The sequence below is a fragment of the Thyridium curvatum genome (genome assembly GCF_004353045.1).
Source record: "Thyridium curvatum strain D216 chromosome Unknown NODE_3_length_876553_cov_77.224826, whole genome shotgun sequence".
NCBI classification, from domain to species: Eukaryota; Fungi; Ascomycota; class Sordariomycetes; order Thyridiales; family Thyridiaceae; genus Thyridium; species Thyridium curvatum.
This window is the reverse complement of record NW_022156758.1, coordinates 496,868-515,676: the sequence shown is the minus strand read 5'-3', so window position 1 is coordinate 515,676 and position 18,809 is coordinate 496,868. Positions and strand designations below refer to the sequence as shown.

Sequence of the window (18,809 nt, the reverse complement as noted above, 5' to 3'; positions counted from 1 at the left end):
CCAGAACACCTGTTCCTATGTCGGTCTTTATAGGAAGAGGCGCCTCGCTGGGATACCCCAGAGTATCAAGACAGCCAGGACAGGAAAGGGAGAACTCGGGACTCGTTGTGCCTGGATATATGAATCCCATATGTCATTGCGGATCTGGAGACGGATGTGCAGGAGGTTGGATCCGATGCTACAAGATGGAACCAGAACGGTCCAGGCCAGGGGTTGGACGACCGTTGGTGAACGAGGAATGCCCAACACCCATTCGCATCATTCACCTTCATTGGCCTCTGCCCTGCTTTCCCATCTGTCTGTTCGGTACATACGAGGTGAAGTGTGCAGCATCGTTGTCACCCTGTCACCTCGTACGGAGCGGTTGTATCTACGATATTGATCCAGCAGGCTCCTCGCCTCGAATGCGGACTCGGAACAGGCATCTCGACAATGCGCAAGTACCACCCATGGGCACCAACAAGGCGACAGAGAACCGAGGAACCGAGGATTTTCAATATCGGAATGGAACAGGATTGGGTGGTGATGAGGCCTGTTTGGCATCCAACCATGGTCGGTACATTCCGAGGGGCTGGCAGGTGACCGGGGAGGATGTCACCGACACGAGAGCGATTGTAACAAGCACTTTTATGCCACTGCTAATGGAAAGACATAGCCCACTAGAGATTATATCCTTGGTTCATGAATATCTTTGGATCGAAGAAATCAACAACAGTGGGTTGCTGCACTAAACACCTACCCCTCTGCCAGTCATGATGGGAATGCATATTAACTCCCCGAGCAAAGCATGTTGAAACACAGCTGCTCCTCGCGATATCTCAATGCTCATCCAAAGATCCAAGACCAGAGCTTGATGCCAAGCTCCTGCAGAGCGACCCGGGGACCGAGCCCGCCCCCGTCGCCAAGGCATGTACGCCGAGCGGTGGAGCGAGATACAAGCCCGGGAAGTACCACCTACCCCCGGACTCAAGTGACCACTGGTGTGCCTCGTCATTTATTTCCCGACGGCGAGGATATCATCCCAAATCCCCCAACTTGCTCTCTTCCCCGCACGGCAATGGCCCGCTACGAACCCATCGTCATGTAGGAGGGGCAAGCTACGCTTGACAGTCCGAGTCCAACTTGCATTGAGAGTCCATGGATATATTAGGATCGTGGAGCGCTCGGCTCGGCACTCCAAGCGAGCTCAGGCATGATTGCCAATCTGTAGCCTGCCAAACAAAGTGGCATGGTAGTGACGCTGTTCGTCCAAGTTCGGATGGGTCAATGTTTCGTTTTATGGATGGACCTTGGGATTGATTGAGGAGCGGAGGTAGACGCCCCGTGCCTGTCTGTTCGACCAAAACATCGAGTGCCCCTCACCGCAGTTCAACCCCGACAGAAGGCAGACGCAATGCCAGACAAACGAATGCTAGGGTGGCCAATGAAGGGGGAACAAATGATGGTGCTGACAAGGCGAGCGGTTTCCTCTCAAGCTATTATGGATGGTGAGGATATCACCAGATACGGAATCGACCTTGGATTCTGGTGTTCACGTCTTGTCGATTTGATTCTTCAAACCCCTCCCAAGAAACATATTGCCAAGGCCGGTTGTGCACATTCGAGGGCAGCGATCGCCCAAGGGACCTCCAGACTGGGGCCCACGGCACAGAGCCGAGACGGCAGGCAGTGGATCGCCCACCTGGGCACTTTACCGGTGCCGGGTTACAGGCGCTCGCTTGGGCTTGGCGTATGCTTGAGTTGACCTCGACAATGACGACAGGGGCGAGAAAGAGAGAGAGAGAGAGAGAGAGAGAGAGAGAGGCGATCATGAACTTCATGTGGCATCAATTCATAAAAGACTTGCTTCGTATACACAGAATTGTACTGGGAATCATCGCCAGGTCGCTAAAACGAAAAGATAAAAACCTCCCTCCTAGTTACAACAGAATTTGACACAAAAGAGGAAACCAACGAAACAAAAAAAAGTCCTTCATCCAAAAAAAAAAAAACCACATGCCCATCCCTTTGTTGTTTCCTTTTCTTCTCCTCCTCAGGTCAGATTCGGCCAGTTCAGCCCCTCAAACGTCATCATGTCGGCCCACGCCAGCGACCCGAACGAAGGGTCGAACTCGTTGCCGGGCTGGTTCAGCACCTCGAGGATCTGGTCGTCCGACATGGCCGAGAACTGCAGCGGGCTGGGCTGCAGCGCCGCCTGCGCGAGGTAGTCGGCGTGCTGCGCCTGCTGGGCCAGCGAGTCCGACGCCACGCTCAGCGTCGGCGTCGTCATGATGTGCTGCTGCTGCTGCTGGTGCTGGGCCTGCTGGGCCTGCTGAGCCTGCTGCACATGCTGCTGGTGCTGGTGTTGCTGCTGCAGCTGGTGCTGCGCCTGCTGGTACTGCTGCTGCAGGGACGACGGCGGCTGGTTCTCGGGTATCGCCGGCGGCCGCGACGACGCCTCGACGGCAGCAGCAGCCGGCTTGCCCGCCGTCGTCGCGGCCTTGCGCACGATGCGCCGCAGGTAATTCCCGTACAGCCGCGACAGGCCGTTCCGGTGCGCCGTGACGGACCCGATGCGCTCCAGCACGTCGGCCGTCTCCTGGACCAGGGTGCGCACCGAGGGCGCGAGGTTCGACGAGCCCGAGGTGTACCCTGAGAGGGTGAGGGCGAAGCAGGCGGCGAAGGAGATCATGATGGTCGTGTTGTTGGGCATGGACTTGAGCTGGGCCTCGCCCTGGATGGCGGTGCGCATGACGTTGAGGGCCGACGAGAGGCCCGCGCTGCGGAAGAACTGGCGGACCTCGACGGGGGCGGTCGGGTGGTTGATGACGGACGAGTAGGTCGAGAGGCGGGTGTGGGTGACGAGGATCTCGACGTAGGGGGGCAGTCGACAGTCTGTGTGGCGTGTCAGTCGGTGTCGGGTTGGTGCTGTAGTGAAAGGAGGGTGTCTATTTGGTAGTGTTGACTTACGAGGTCCAGAGCCGATGGTGACGCCCCATTCTGCGAACCACTGATCAAAGAACTTTTCAATGACGCCTTGTATTCTGTTAGGACGGAGGCCGTTAGCAAATGGCTTCACCAGAGTTGCTTCATGTAGCAAACAAAACAACTTACGACTGAGCCGTCAGCGACCCATCAGCAGACATGGTCTGCGCCCCGTCACAGAGCGACCTGACCGTCGCAAACAACCCGTCCTGTTCACAGGGAGTAATCCGTCAGTCATCTCCTCTCTCTCCCACAGTACATCGTGGTCCTCTATGAAAAGCAAGAAACGTACCAGATTCCTCCTCAGCACCGCCATAGACACCAGGTGCCCGTCCATCGGGTCCGCGATGCCCGACCGGTGCCAGCTGTCGCAGTCCTTGAGCGACCGCGTGACGGGCACGATGTAGCTGCGGCCCCGGGCGAGCGACATGCCCCTCTCGAGCACAAAGAGCGACAGCCAGCAGCGCTCGCGCGTGCGCAGCAGCCGGCGGCCGAGGTCCGACGCGGGCGCGACGTGCCCGAACCCGTCGACGGCGAGCGCCTGCTTGGGGTCGACGCAGTCGGCGCGGTTCAGGGCGGCGACCTGGGGCGGGGCGGAGCCGCCGAGGAGGGTCTCGTAGGGCACGAGGACCTTGTGCAGCGAGAGGTCGATGGCGATGGTGGTGGCCATGGCGACGTACCAGCAGGCCTCGTCGTCGGTGCTGTGCTGCCCCGGGAAGGACCAGGGGACGTTGAACATGAAGGCGAGGACGATCTCGACGGAGCGGTGGCGGCGGGTCATGACGCGGTGGGCGAGCGTCTTGGAGTGGTTGGAGAGGCGCTTGGAGAGGGCGGCGGCGGAGGGCAGGAAGAGGGCCGAGGCGGCGAGGATGCTGGTCAGCAGGAAGGCGGAGCGGGAGCGGGTAAAGGCCATGGTGTAGAGCTTGGGGTCAAGGCCCCAGCGGGTGTGAGCGAGGTTAGCGTGAAAGCTGTTGTGGTGTTGAATTGATTAGCATACGTGGCTGGTGCAGCCATGTTGGGCAAGTGTGGAAGAGAGAGAGAGTGTGTGTGTGTGTGTGCTTACAAGGAAAAGAGGGACTCGGCCTCGTCCTCCGTCACGAGGCCGAGGTCGATCGGGTCGACGTCCTCCCCGACATCGAGGTTGACGCGCAGCGGGCTGAAAAAGGAGCGGATGTTGTCCTCGTCCGGGTGCTCCTTGCGCTTCCGGCTGCTCCGGTGGTGGTCCCCGGCGGCCCCGGACGACGCCCTCTTGAGCGCCGCCCGGCCGCCGCCGCCGTTGGGCGACAGCTCGAGGCGCGAGGCCCGCGCCAGCAGCTGCAGGGGGTTCTCGGCGTCGTCGACGCCCATGCTCTCGTCGGCGTTGGACGGCGACGCGTCGTTGTCGCCCACTACCATGCCGTTGACGCCGACGCCGGTGCCAGCGCCCATCCCGGCGTCGGGCAGCTCGTCGTCCTCGTCGCTCGACGAGTCCTGCTGGCCTAGACCGCCTCCACCGCCGCCGCCGCCGCCACCGCTGTCCATAGACATGGACTGGGAGTGGGAGGAGCGCCGCCTGCCGCCGGGTCCGGGCCGGTGGAGGCCGGAGTCACCTCCCGGACCGGAGACAGAAGCGGAGACCGCGGCCGAGGCGGCATCTTTGCCTCCGTCGCCGAGGAGGGCCTGCAGGTCGCGGATGGCCTTGTCGTCCTCGGCGGTCTGGTCGCCGGTGCGGGCGCGGCGGATGGCCTGCTCGATCTTGAAGAGGGCCTTATCCAGGCCTTTACGTTTACTTTTCAGGGGTGGTTAGCAGTGTTAGTGAGTGAGTGAGAGTGTGTCGGGGTGGGTACGAAAGCACGGAGAGGCGGAGAAGACGGGGGACAGATGAAGTGCCGAGCAGCAGTGGTGAGTGAACTGCGGTGTCTCGAGGACGGTGGAGAGACTGAGAGAGACGAGGAAAGCATACTTCTTGATCCCCTTGCGGCGGCCGACATGGAAGGCCGGGCGGACGCAGTCGGCGTCGAGCTGGATGCAGCGCTTGCACTTGTTGTGGTTGGGCAGCCAGTCGCAGCGGATCTTGCTCCGGCGGCAGACCAGGCAGGCGGCCTGCCTCGGCGGCTGGGGCGGCGTGGCCTCCATGGACGGAGATTTGACACAGGGTACGCCAGGCCGGCACGGCGATCGGGTCCGGAACAGGTCAGGCCCCCCTTCCCCGCAAGCAAGCAATCACGCAATCACGCGAGCAAGGGTAGGCAGGCGGCGACAGGCAGGCGAGAGGCCAGGCTAGACCCGAGCCGCAACGCCCGCACGACAGGGAGCGAAATACCGAGAAATGGGGTCGCTCGGAATGATGCGCGCGCGCGTGCGTGTGGTGTGTGCTGTAACGCCGAGTGGACCTGTCGTGGTTGATGCGAGACCCGTGGTGCTGGTGCGGGTGCGGGTGCGGGTGTGTGGTGGTGTTTCTCGGAAGTCAGATTTTGAGTGCGCTGGGGCCTATCACTATCAGTCCAGTCCCTATCTGCTGCACTATCGTATCGTATCGTATCGACTTGGCTGGGGCTTGCTGATAGCTGCTAGCTACCTAGGTAGCCTCTTCTACTCTTCCTTGAGTAGGGGTAGTTACTCCAGGGCTGGCATTCAGTCTCCGACGCTGGCCCCACGCGCTGTTCGTTTTTGTCTCCGAGCTGGGGTTTTCGCTGCAGCAGAGGACAAGGGCAGCGTGCGGGCGAGGAGATAAAAAGTTCACCTAGTCGTACGTTTCGAGTGGCGGTGCGTCGCGCGGGAGACGGTGGACGGACAGAGAGGGGCGGCGTTAGGAGATTGATTGATTGATCGACGGACTGCTCTCCTTGTCGTCGCTCCATACCTCACTGATCCATGGACGGTACGGTTCTTCGTTGCAAGGGGAGCAACAGAAAAGAAGCGGCTGCTGGAAAAGGGAATGGAAATAGTTGTTAACTGGACTGATCAATTCGACGACGACGAGGGGCCTCTCGAGGGATTTGGTTTTTCCCCAACCCCAACGGTTTTCCAAGGTTCCTTTTCCCCAGGCGGCCCAGGTGCTGTGTAGCCTGTAACTAGAGCCTGTAGTTAGAGCCTGTGTAGTACTTGGTAGGTACAAGTAGGTAGCCTGTGCCGCCCTAAGCTGCTTCTGTCTGGATGTCTGTTTCTGGGGCTATTCCCTCTTTGATCATCTGGGATTCGCCCTCGCTCTCGCTCTCGCTCTCAATCTGAATCTGAATCTCTACTCCTCACCTTCACTGCCCTCGAGAGCGGACAGATGCACATGAATACCTAATAAGAGCCAAGATGCGGGGTGCAGAGTCTCTGCAACCTAGAAGAGAGGCCACCGCCCGACTGTGAGCTAGCGCAGACCCTGGCAGCATTTGATCTCCAATTCTCCTCCATCTTGCCTTGCGGCTATTCTTTTTACCCCCGGGCCTGAACACCAGCGCTCAGCTCTTAGTGCCCTCTCCTATTAGCCGGCATCAATCGATCCCCCTCGTCATGTCTTGGCCCGGTTGTGCCCGTCTATCGCGGCGGGGGTTAGAACAACTGCCGAGCAAGAGAGAGGCAGCTCTTTCGCCTCGTGAGCTTCTCTCTCTCTCGCACTCTTGCACATGTCGAGACGGGGGATTATATTTCTTTAGGCACTTTGCGACTTTATCCTCGCTCCCAAAAAAGACATCCCCAATTCGAACCAAGCAAAGCGAAGCCGCTCTTCCTTCCAGCCTTTTCCCCCGCCTGTGTCATCACGGAACGTCCATCTCCATTTCCCTGCTGCGTGCGCGCGCGTAACGAGTGACCGCGCCGCCGAGAGAGGAGCAGAGCAGAGATCGAGGACCGCAGAGCAGAGCAGAGCAGAGCAGAGCAGACGAGAAGAAAACAGCCAAATATGGCTCTCACACATCGCCAATTGCACCCGCGCATCCTGGCGCGGGCCTCCTCCGCTGCCGCCGCCGCAGCCAAGACCCCCGTTCTGCTGTGTCCGGCCACCTTCCGGCATGCTGCTGCCGCGCGGACCCCCACGCAATGTGCCGTCGCGGGCGTCCTGAGCGCACCGCGCAGGTCCTTCGCCACGACGCCCGTCCGCCGCTCCGCCAGCGCGCCCGAGGTCAAGAGGGGAGGGAATAAAGTCTTTAAGAGCGCCGACGAGGCCGTCGCTGATATCCAGAGCGGCTCGACCATCCTCAGTTCCGGCTTCGGCCTGTGCGGTACGGCGGGTAAGTTGTGACCAGCGCATCTCATAGCCACACACCACAAACCACCATACATGTACACACATACCACCGGCAAATTGCCGAGTGCTGTTGTCCTCGTCCCGTGCACACACAACACCACTCTGCACCCTACCGAAGCTGACGCAGAGGACCCCCGTCCAACAGAAACCCTCATCCAGGCCCTCGAGCGCCGCGGCAAGGCCTCCCTGCACTCCCTGACCGCCGTCTCCAACAACGCCGGCGTCGAGGGCAAGGGCGGCCTCGCGCCCCTCGTCGAGAGCGGCCAGATCGAGCGCCTGACCATCTCCTTCCTCGGCAGCAACAAGCAGCTCGAGCGCAAGTACCTCGGCGGCGACATCGCCATCGAGCTGTGCCCCCAGGGCTCCATCGCCGAGCGCCTGCGCGCGGGAGGGGCCGGCGTCCCGGCCTTCTTCACGCCCACGGGCGCCCACACCCTGCTCCAGGACGGCGACATCCCCGTCCGGCTCGGGCCGGGCGGCCAGGTGAAAGAGCGCGGCCGGCCGCGGGAGACGCGCGAGTTCGGCGGGCGCACGTACCTCCTCGAGACGGCCATCACGGGCGACGTGGCCATCCTGCGCGCGCACAAGGCCGACCGCGCGGGCAACTGCGTCTTCCGCTACACGACCAAGTCGTTCGGCCCCATCATGGCCAAAGCCGCGAAAGTCGCCATCGTCGAGGCCGAGCACATCGTCGAGGTCGGCGAGCTGCGTCCCGACGAGATCGACCTCCCCGGCATCTTTGTCGACCGGATCGTGCCCGCGACAGCCGACAAGACCATCGAGATCGTCAAGCTGCGGCAGCCGGAGGGCGGGGAGGGCGCCGAGAAGAAGAAGGCCGGGAGCGAGGCGCAGGAGAAGCGCGACCGCATCGCCCGCCGCGCAGCCGAGGAGCTCAAGGAGGGCTTCTACGTCAACCTCGGCGTCGGCCTGCCCACCCTCGCGCCCTCCTTCCTGCCCGCCGACCGGCAGGTCTGGATCCAGTCCGAGAACGGCATCCTGGGCATGGGCGCCTACCCCACGCCCGACGAGGTCGACGCCGATATTATTAATGCCGGCAAGGAGACCGTCACCCTCGTCCCCGGCGCCTCCGTCTTTGACAGCGCCGAGTCCTTCGCCATGATCCGCGGCGGCCACGTCGACGTGTCCATCCTCGGCGCCCTGCAGGTCAGCGCCTGCGGCGACCTGGCCAACTACATGATCCCCGGCAAGCTGCTCAAGGGCATGGGCGGCGCCATGGACCTCGTGTCCAACCCGGACAACACCAAGATCGTCGTCACGACCGAGCACGTCGCCAAGGACGGCTCGTCCAAGGTCGTGCAGAACTGCCAGCTGCCGCTGACGGGCGCGCGGTGCGTGAGCACCATCATTACCGACCTGGTGAGTCTGATACCAAAATGCGAAAAATGCCCATGTTTTCTCAAGTTTCTCTCTGTTAACGTTGTGCAGTGCGTGTTCCAGGTCAATCGCCGCGACGGCGGCCTGACCCTGACCGAGATCGCGCCCGGCGTCGAGGTCGACGAGGTCCGGGCCAAGACGGACGCCAAGTTTGAGGTCGCGCCGGACCTGAAGCAGATGCCCTAGACGTGGTGGGGGGATATCATAAATCGTGTACTGCTTTTCTTTTAGAGATTGCATTGTCATTGGGTTGGTTTAGCATCGGGTGACGATCTCATCATTGACTGGTCGACGCTCGGGAATCGCATTGCTTGTCTGTACATTTTGACCAACAACGAAAGCGCATTTTTGGTTTTTGGATCTCATTCTATGGCTGTTTCTGTCTTTACATCATGCATATATGTGAGAATAAGAAGAAGAAAAAAAGCAGATCGCGGTCCGAATAGAATGCTCATGATAGACAAGACAATGCTTTACCTCATGCACACAAGCGCCCGCCTTTCCAACACGGCACCCTCCCATCCCTCACCAACCTCTCAGCCTTCACTCACAACTTGCTCTCCCTCCCCGCCGGCCGCGGCGCAAAGTTGGACCCTTCCCCGCCCCCGATCGCCGCCGCGATCCGGTCCACGCTGCCGAGGATCCACTCCCCGCCCTCGTCGGTGGCGAGCCACTCGGCCCCGCGCTTCTCCTCCTCGGTCAGCGCGTCCGCGCGGTACGACCCGTCCCCGAGGACCGCCTTGCGCAACCCGAACACGTGCGACAGCACCTGCGGCGCCACGCCGCTCTGCGCCCGCAGGCACGCGATCGCCACGACGCTCGTCAGCACGCGGCCCACGCTGCCCAGCGAGCCCTTCTCCCGGGGGGTCGGGTCGCTCAGCAGGGGGCCGTAGTGGCTGTGCAGGATGTGCACCGGCATGTCCGGGTGCGACTGCGCGAGCTTGGCGTACAGCTTGTCCTCGAAGGGCGCGTACACCGAGTCCCAGAGGGCGCGGCCGCGCTGCGCCACGGCGTCGAGGTTCTGGGCCGTCACGGCGCGGGAGGGCGTCGTGCTGAGCTGGGCTGTTACGTCGGCGGGCAGGGAGGCGTGGAAGGCGTTGAGGCAGTTGATCGTGCGCGGGATGCCGTTGAAGGAGATGCACTTTAGGCCCACCTCGCGCATGAACTCGGCCGTCTGGACGGGGTTCGTCGGCGGGGAGGACGAGGAGGCAGAGGCGGAGGAGGCGACGCTGTACAGCGCCGAGATGGAGTCGGGCGAGTTCATGGTGAAGGAGGCGGCTGTCTGTGGCGGGCAAGGGTCAGTCAGTCCCAGTCATCCAGGCCAATTGGCGCAAGCGAGCGGCGGGGAAGAGAGAAGAGACATACCGCCAGCGCGATCCACGGCCGGGCGCCAATCTTCTTCTGCGCCGCCTCGCGCGCGATCGCGGCGTAGATGTCGCCGATCTTGGCCGGCGCGGGCGCGGGGCCCGGCCGCGCAAACGGCGCGTTGATGAGCGCCTTGAGGCTCGGCGACAGCTTGGACATGGTGACGTAGCGCTTGCGGACGCTGCTACTGCTGCTGGGACTGCTGCTGGTGTTCGAGGGTTTGTGCCGCTGCAGGTGTCGATGGTGCAGGCTGCGGGCCTTGTCCATTGGAATCGGGGCGAGCCTATGTAATTGTAGGTAGTGCTACGACATGCGACGGGGGTTAAATGTATGGACGGGACTGGGCTCGCTGGTGGGATCACGCAAAGGAGACGGAGCCGCTGCTCGTGAGAGAGCGAGGGCTGCTGTTGCTGCAATGCCCACGGTTAGTGCTCCGCCAGCCCGCTCCCGGCGGTACCCGTGGTGGAGATTCGCACTCGCCGGAGTCTACTTTTGTCGCCGGCTGCGTGAGAGTAAGTGAGTAAGGTTACAGGGATTCCCTCCACCAAGTCTCGTGATCTGGGCCTCGGCTCAACGGTCAATGCTCTGAGCCATCCGAGATCGGCGAGCCATTTGCTCCATGACTTTGAGGCACAACATCAACGACAAACCACCCTCTGTCGGACAGTTACCTCTAAGTTTACGTTGCCATTGAAAGCTTGACAGGCTGGATGGTGAATTCAGCGAGTTCCCGGCCCAATGATGTTCCTTTCTTCGCGAATCAATTAGTGGGAGAAATCTATTCGATAATGACACTACTGGAGCTAATACATTCACTTCTCTCAGCCGTTATTTAGTCAACCATAACGACATGTCATGTTATCTTTCCAGAGCCTCAATTGTCTCCTTGACATTGTCCATATTGATAGATTCTGCCCCCCTTGCGATCAGAAGTTCCAGTCCCTTCCTCACGTAGCATGCACGCCAGTATCCGATATGCTCTAGGCTTGTTCGGACGGCCAGGTCGAGAGGGCGAATAAGACCATGACACATTCCCGGCTTTTGAGCATTGATATCTGCTCCGTGGCGAAGCATAAAATCTAGTCGGCGAATCAGGGTTTCCGCATCCCCATACCCAGCGAAGCCCGATAAGATTGCTCCATGCAATGCGGTACCCTCTGGGCCAGAGAGATCGTTGATATCTTCTCCAAGGCGTAAAAAATATCGAAATAAATGCTCGGCGCGCCCGTCCCAAGGCAGTGGTGTGCTTGCTACCGCGTAGAGCGGCTTGATGCTTTGTCCAACATGATTGGTGAGTTTGATGGGTCCCTTGGTTACCCGTTTCAACATGGCCTGTACAGTTGAGAGGCTCATACGCTCAAGGGCGTCAATGATGTGCCAATCATCGATCACCAGGTCGTGCTCAAGAAGCATATTCACCACGTCTTCGCGGAGACCTCCTATTGCTGCCTCCAGAACACGGCCACCGTTTTCGTTTGGATCAACACCAGCCTTGATCTTGTCTCTGCAGAATTTTACCAAGCCCGCTTTCGCCGCGACACTGAGGGATGTGTCGCTACCTCTCTTGGAAGCGATATCGTTCCTGGCCGTGACCACTTTTCCTTCCACCTTGGGACGGAAAAGCTGCAGCACCTCTGGTGTCAGTAGGGGATCCAGGATTGTAAAAGATGACTCTGGCGTCGTTTCCTCTGCTTTCCGAGCGTGATGGAATAAGGCTTGTCGAACATAGCTCCCAAGCTGCCGAGAATCCGCATGCGCGAAATCAGAGGGGTGTTGCCTGATTTCTGCGGCGCAGATCTCTAGCCAGAGCCACTCGGGGTCGATCAAAGCCTCCTCTTTTCGGACTGTGAGAAACGCGAGTGCCTGAGGGCGATCCAAGAAAGCCTTCACCGTTCGATGTATCAGGCGAACTTGCTTAAACATTGGACTATCGGGACCTTTATAAAATAGTTCAACAACTTCAACAACTTCAACTAACCCGCACGTGTAGGATCTGGTCCTTTTTCCAAAATCGGAGAGAGACTTGGTTGATGTCAGATCGTGTATTTCGGGGTTCGCTGAAAGCATTCCCGTTGAGACTTGACGGCCAGTTGCAAGGCACACAGCCGCGTGAAGCGCCTCCAGAGTCAACCAAAAGGGTGCATGGGACACGAGACTGAGGATCACGTATGCTTCCTGGAACTGCCTGGGCTTCAAACGATGAAGCATCCTGTCGTATACGGCTTCCAGATCCGACGGAAGATCTAGAAGAAATTTCTGCAAGTTCGAGAAGTTCTCTCCATCCGCGATGCCTTCAATGGTGATCTGAGTGGCAAACTGAGCCCAGAGAAAAACTCCCTCCGCGTTTTCGACGATGTGGTTGATCAGCCTCCAGACATCTTCAGCCTCGGAGTGATATTGAAGTACGACCCGAAATTTTTCCGCCACATATTGGCGGATGCTTGACACGTTGTAGCGTTGCACGCAAATGCTGCCAATTTCCTTGAAGCTTTCGATGAAGAGTGCCTCTGGTCGACTGGCGAGACAGATCTTGACGATGGCTCTCGCTTTGCCAGTGCCTGACTCAATGCCCCGGAAAAATTCGATCAGCTCTAAGTAACTGCCTCCATACTCGTCGAGACCGTCCACAAAGATGCACATGTTGGTATCGGCTGTGAGTATGACAGCCTTCACTGCTTGAAGTAGTGCTGGTCTGGTCCACTCTACCTCTTGCTTTGGGTCGAACCCATCCAAAGCAATACCCAGAACAGCATCTGATTTCTCAGGCATCTCATGTATCAGCTGCAGCAAAAGTGATCGGAGCAGTCCCTCGAAGCTATTTGCAATCCGGTCCTCGGATCGAAAGTCAAAGAAGAAATCAATCACTACCCAGGCCAGGGTGCTATGATTTGTATCGAGATATGACTTGAGCTTTGAGGAATTTCGGATGTATTTCATCAACGTCGACTTGCCACTGCCAGGCTTCCCACTGATCCAGAAGAGACACTGCAGTGATTTGAGCCATGATAGAAAGCTACCCTCTTTCCAGATCCACTCCAGAGAACCCGAGTCGTCTTGATAGATCTGCCTCTTACGGTAACTCATTTCCTGGAAATACAGCGAGTCCATGATTTTTTCCCGGTTCGTATGGTTTTCTTTGGCCGAAGATGTATAAATCCGTTTGATGTGTGAAGAGACTTTGTCGTATTCATCATCGTAAAGCGCAAATTTGACGAGATCCGAGTGAGTCCTGGCCAAGGGAGCCGAGAGTTCCATAGACATCTCTGCCGGTAGGCAGCTGGTTGCTGAAGCCTGAGTCAGCAGAAGCCGTCGGGTGCCGTTCATTTTGTATCGTCCGGTACCTGGGTCCTGTGAGTTGGTCAACATCAACAGCATGACCCATGGTTCTAAAACATCTGTTCATACCTTGGCTGCAGTTGGCGAAAGTTCTGTCTCAAAGAAACAAAACAGGTCCAAATTTGCATAATCCAAGACCTTTGAAAATCTCTTTTTCTGTATCCTCAGAATCTCTGGGTTCATATTCTCGAGCGATTGCAAAAGGAGGCGATTCGGCCCGTCCTTGACCATGGGAACGAGCGACGTGATATCCATTCCGTCGTTCGGAACACCAAAGAAAATACACCCTTTCACACGCTCAAGCAAGTCCGAGTCTGACTGTGACTCCAATGTCTGGATCAGCGCTTCTTTGACTAGCAATCCGCCAAGGCTGTGTGCAATCAGGATGAGCGGCTTCCTTGGTTCAGACCGCAGCAGGTCGCACATGGGGATCTGCAGAGACCGCGCCAGGTCTCCAAGCCGCGCAACGCTCTGACTAGCTTGTAAAGCGCTGCCGTAGCCATAGGTCATGATCCTGGCTCCCGGTGCGTCTCTGACAAGCTCGCTGCATAGCCACATATGTCCGTCTTCCTTACTCACGAATGAGCCAAAGGGGTGACTTCCGAGCCCAGGAACGACGAGGATATCAGCACGGTGCTTCTCGGAAACGGGCGAGAACAATACTGTGATGCCGTGGAAATGGTCATCAATGGTGATTCCCGCGGGAAGCGACGGCCTAGCCCGGCCAGCGCGGAAGTCGCTCGTGGTAAGTCTCAACCGCTTGCCGTTTCCTACGGTAAGCTTCTTTGGGTGATGGCAGAACCGGACGGTGGCGACCTGGTGACGTCCTCCGTGATCTCGCGACACAGTAAGAATCTCTGCGCTGTTCGCGACATTATCACCATCCGTCGTATTGCCTAGTTGTAGATCAGGATGGTCTTGCAGAATGTCGGTTAGGTGCTCCCTGCTGAAATCCAAGGGAATGCCCTGTATTCGCCAAGTATGCCTCTGCGGATCCATTAGGAGCGATGCTTGCTGCCACTGCGATATGGCTAATGCTCTATGAGTAGGATGTCAATCTCTGAGGGAGAAGAGACAAGGCACTGTGAGGTGAGATCCAAGATGAGGGGTAGATGCATGCGTTGATGCCTAATCTAGCCGTGTGGCTGTGTCGCTATGTGCAATTATCAGTGTCACAAGAGGTGGCACGTGGGGCGAGCTGTATACATCGCCTGCAACCTCTACCTCTTTCATTGGGCGGCGTATAGGACGCTGCAGAGTCGGGACCCTGATATCTTAAAGAAAACGTTCCTAGGAGAGGCCTCATCCTTGCCAGCTGAGTACTGAGTACTATCCAAAAAAAGGAGCAATTCTCTATGCTTTACCCCGTCTCCTCCTACAAAAAAGATAAGATATTGTCTTTCAGGAATCTGAAACGGTGTGACCAAAGTATTCCTGCAGCTTACGGGCAAAGGGCCAATCCAGCCTCACTATGGACAACGGCCGGAAACGAATCCACGCGCCGCCCATGACAGTACTACCCTGCAGGGGCATCGACGTCGCTACCGCTAGGAGGGCGCGATGGTGCCCACAGAGGTCATCTGCACCATGACCGCGACGTCATCGCATGACAGCGTGAACGCGGTACGACTTTTGTCACGCCAATAGACCTGCCGACGATTAGGGATAGGTAGCCCGGGGCTCTGGACACGGTAGGCAGGATGATCCAGACGGACGCGTGGACCCGCTGGCCATTGCTGATGGGGATGCCTGCGTGGGACAGGAGGAGCAGTGGGTTCGAGATGGCCTTGTACTTGGACGCGGGGAATCAAACCCCCAGACGAGCTCGGGTGGCGTGTCGGGCTGGAAGGGACCACGATTCTGCGAGTTGAGGGAGGTCCTGCTGCAGGTTAGGTTCGCATTGGAGACCTCCATGTCCTATCCTGCTAAGCCACCGCTGTCAAACCTAGCATGGGAAACGAAGCTTGTGGCGCATGATAGTGCCGCAGTTGTGAATGTCGAGTTTCCGGGGGTCGAGGACGTCTGGCTTGTCGTCGAGTCGCTTGCAGATGTCCCGACAAGGAGACAAAACTTGTTATAGGCCTGGTTGTGAAGAGAATCAAGTTGTGCCGACCAGCCCCGAGAAAGTGCCGCCAGTGAACATCGGATCTACGGATGTTGAGCGAGGTTGGGGCAGGATGGGTACATGCGGAGTGATCTCGAGGCTCGATCACGTCCAGGATCAGGATATTTCCAATTCAGGATTACTGTCAGACCAGATTATGCTCGATGCCTCGGTGTAGCAAAGGGGCCGGAACGTGGCCCTGACCATATCGCTGGTCCGGAAGCGGCGCTGACAGTGGTGCTTTTTCATCCGTCGCTCGTGGCGAGTGAGCTTTCTATCCCTAGAAAAGGATGGAAACTCGTGATGCCGAGAGGTAGGCCATGTCGTTCTCGATGATGGCGTGTAAGCTCTTGGGAACTGCACTTCACACTCAGTGCTCAACACGGCAACAGAATGACATCGCCATGGGTAAGAGACTATCCAAAATAGAAGCCATTGTTTATATCGAGGTTGTTTTATCAACAAGACAAGCAGTTTACCAAGTATTTCATGTGAATGGAGTGTGTCTGATTAATTGTTAGTGATAAGCCTCTCAATCAAGTAAGATCCACCCCTATGCTGACTTGGTAATTCAATACGACCCTGCCTATCCTTTTGCATCTCGGTTTCAAGCTTTAATCACACAGCACTCGGCATATATTTCACCGAGGTGTGGGTGACCGACTGTCTGACCAGGCCTTGCGCTGTTGGTGGTAGCGAATTGGAGGCACGGGATTGGTTCACAGGGAGTGATGTCACATGGCATGGACGAAACAAGCCTCCCGAATCGCGGGGCATCTCACGGTGTTTTGGGTGCGGAGACGGGCTTCTCCACATGTCACACTTGGGGCAACCTCGTATCCCGCCGCCACCACAGACTGAAGGTTGAGCGCCTCCCGTTATGTCCAGGGTCAAAGTCACCAGCGAGTGGCATGTCAGATAAACACCATTTTGCACACTCGATCCCTGAACTGGCTCCCTCACAGGCTGACCTCAACCCGAGCTCCCGTCTGGCATCAAACCACTGAGGACATGAATATGAGCGCTTTGCTTCAAGGCCACGGCCTGCTTTCGCAGGCCTCAGTGGCAACTATTTTGGGCTACGCTGGGCTCCTTACCTTGGTTGTGACCCTAGGTAAGTCTCCCTCGTCCTATTGAAGCTATCATATGGATTTACTTACCAGGAGTGCAGGCCTCTGCTGGACCTACCGCAACAGAGCTTTCTGGACTTCTTCCTCTAGGAATGTGGACTGGATACCCGGCCCAAAAGGAGAAGCCTTCATGGGCAACGCCAAGGAACTCAAGACCAACGGCGAAGCCAGCTGCAAGGCATGGTACTCGCTCTATCGACGCTATGGCCCTGCCTACGAGATCACCATCCCATTCTTCCGCCTGCATGTCATCAACCACCCCACCTATCTCGAACACATACAAAAGCACAACCACAAGAATTACATTCGTGGCTCGTTTGCCCGCAATGCCTTCAGCACCCTCCACCGAGGCAGCATCTTTATGACCGACGGTCAGGAATGGGCGGTCCAACGCAAGGCAGCGACCCGCGCCTTTAGTAAACAGAACTTTGAGAACCACATCACCAAGTCCCTGCACCATTGGCTAGATATCCTGATGCGTCTGCTCTCCAATTTGGCTAAAGAAGAGAAGGAGTTTGACTTCCAGGAGCTCATGAGCCGCTTCTTGTTTTGCCTATTCCTGCGGCTCGCCTTTCATGAGGACCAGCTGGCTCTCGATGTCATGTCCGATGATCCCAAGTGTCTCGAGTCCCTACCAGACTACGTTAAGGCATTCGACCAAGCTACCGGTCGTATGTATTCATTCACCTCATACCACTTTCCAAGCTAACAATGAACTTCAGTGTTCGATCGCCGGAGGCGTGATCCGCTGTGGAAGATTACTGAGAAGCTCTCCGGCGAGGACAAGATCACAAACAAGGCGGCAGAAATGTTCTATGAGAAAGTTGAATGGATCATCAACAAGCGACTGACCGCGATGAAAGAGGGTTACAAGTACAACCCAGACGATGGAGTCGACATCCTTGATCTCTTTATCCAGTCCACGACTGATGTATACAGACTGAGCGGAATGATATTCGGCTTCCTTGTTGCAGGTCGTAAGTCTTCGTGCGTTCTGGGCGCAGGCATATACTGATCATTATCAAACCAGGCGACACAACTGCTTACACCACCTCCTGGTTTATCAAAGAGATCTACCATCAAGATAATCGCCACCTTGATGCTGTAAACAAGATGCGGACTGAGGCCGCGGAGCTTGGCTTTGCAGATGCCTTCCTTGGATACTCGGATACATCGGTATGAAGATGTTTCGCAGAGTTTGTATTTCGCAGGAATCCAGATTCTGATCCGCATTTACAGAAACTGAAATTCACGAATGCTATGTGGGATGAGACTGCCCGTCTCGACACTGTCTCTCCAGCGGGCCAGATGGAGGCTGCTGGTGACGATATCCTGCCGGCAGTGCCAGAGCTCAATATGCCCGAACGTCATGTCAAGAAGCAAGTTGAACGAGCCAGAGTTCCCTACAAGTATCCCTTATCGCTGACCTTGCCAAACAGAGGAGACATTGTAAGCTATCACAACTACGTTCTGTCACGAATGCCCGAAATATGGGGCGATGATGCGACTGTCTTCAATCCATACCGATGGTTTAAGGAGGATGGAGAGAGCATCTCCTACAGCCCTTTCAGTAAGTCTTCTCAAAGCAGGAGGATCGAGGACGATTGCTTGTTCTGTGACTAATCTTTCCGACTGAAGAGTACCACTCGTGGAACGCCGGGCCTCGGAGCTGTTTGGGGAGGGCGCTCGCTACGTACGAAGGCATTTCCATCACCACTGCCATTCTTCAACGCTTTGACGTCATACTCTCGAATGACACCAAGACGTATGAGCCTCTTGCAGCTATGAATATGGTAGGTTATCACCTCTTTTACACTGCGTAGAATGGTGTTGCTGATACAATACTCAGGGTATCAAGGGTGGACTACCTATGAAACTGAAGGAAAGGGTCAGAAAGCTCTGAGACACCACACAACTCACGATATCGATCATATGATCACGCGAACCTTTGAAGAGCAATGGGTAGAGTGATCAAATTGACGATGTGCTTTGCAACCGAATGAGAGGAGAAATGAGGACTGAGATCATAAACGGATCAATGAAAGTCTAGGATGATAGTCTACTATTCGAACTAGTTACAAAAAAATACAAATACTGGCCATTTCCCGGTGTTTTGTGTTGAATAACCTTTATCCCCCCTCCCGATCTTATTTGCATTGTGGTTTCTGACGAGTGTGACTCTGCTCAAGTTCGAATAGACCCGTTTGGAGTCGGTAAAGCATCTAAATCTCAATGTCAGCACTCTGTGTGTTCATCGGCATCAAGTCGAGATGTTACAACAAATATTGTACTTACACTT

General features: G+C 57.0%; 5 protein-coding genes across 5 annotated transcripts; 2 read left to right on the top strand and 3 right to left on the bottom strand.

The window, feature by feature from the left end:
* Positions 1-2,032: 2,032 nt before the first annotated feature.
* Positions 2,033-5,079, bottom strand: E0L32_000856 (uncharacterized protein; the record flags this gene model as incomplete). The annotated part of the gene is made up of 6 exons (XM_031143437.1): positions 2,033-2,874; positions 2,950-3,023; positions 3,094-3,173; positions 3,257-3,932; positions 4,028-4,732; positions 4,907-5,079. The coding sequence occupies 6 exons, from the start codon at positions 5,077-5,079 to the stop codon at positions 2,033-2,035; spliced, it is 2,550 nt and encodes an 849-aa protein (XP_030994390.1).
* Positions 5,080-6,835: 1,756 nt separating this feature from the next.
* E0L32_000855 (uncharacterized protein) lies at positions 6,836-8,761 on the top strand (the record flags this gene model as incomplete). Its single annotated transcript, XM_031143426.1, has 3 exons — positions 6,836-7,163; positions 7,308-8,557; positions 8,627-8,761. The coding sequence occupies 3 exons, from the start codon at positions 6,836-6,838 to the stop codon at positions 8,759-8,761; spliced, it is 1,713 nt and encodes a 570-aa protein (XP_030994389.1).
* A 361-nt stretch (positions 8,762-9,122) lies between these two features.
* On the bottom strand, positions 9,123-10,099 carry E0L32_000854 (uncharacterized protein; the record flags this gene model as incomplete). Its single annotated transcript, XM_031143415.1, has 2 exons — positions 9,123-9,857; positions 9,941-10,099. The coding sequence occupies 2 exons, from the start codon at positions 10,097-10,099 to the stop codon at positions 9,123-9,125; spliced, it is 894 nt and encodes a 297-aa protein (XP_030994388.1).
* Positions 10,100-10,798: 699 nt separating this feature from the next.
* On the bottom strand, positions 10,799-14,275 carry E0L32_000853 (uncharacterized protein; the record flags this gene model as incomplete). Its single annotated transcript, XM_031143404.1, has 3 exons — positions 10,799-11,867; positions 11,919-13,288; positions 13,346-14,275. 3 exons carry the CDS (start codon positions 14,273-14,275, stop codon positions 10,799-10,801), a joined length of 3,369 nt encoding a protein of 1,122 aa, XP_030994387.1.
* Positions 14,276-14,863: 588 nt separating this feature from the next.
* Positions 14,864-18,413, top strand: E0L32_000852 (uncharacterized protein; the record flags this gene model as incomplete). The annotated part of the gene is made up of 9 exons (XM_031143393.1): positions 14,864-14,899; positions 14,946-15,169; positions 16,346-16,494; positions 16,552-17,181; positions 17,233-17,487; positions 17,541-17,686; positions 17,750-18,080; positions 18,149-18,303; positions 18,360-18,413. 9 exons carry the CDS (start codon positions 14,864-14,866, stop codon positions 18,411-18,413), a joined length of 1,980 nt encoding a protein of 659 aa, XP_030994386.1.
* Positions 18,414-18,809: the final 396 nt, after the last annotated feature.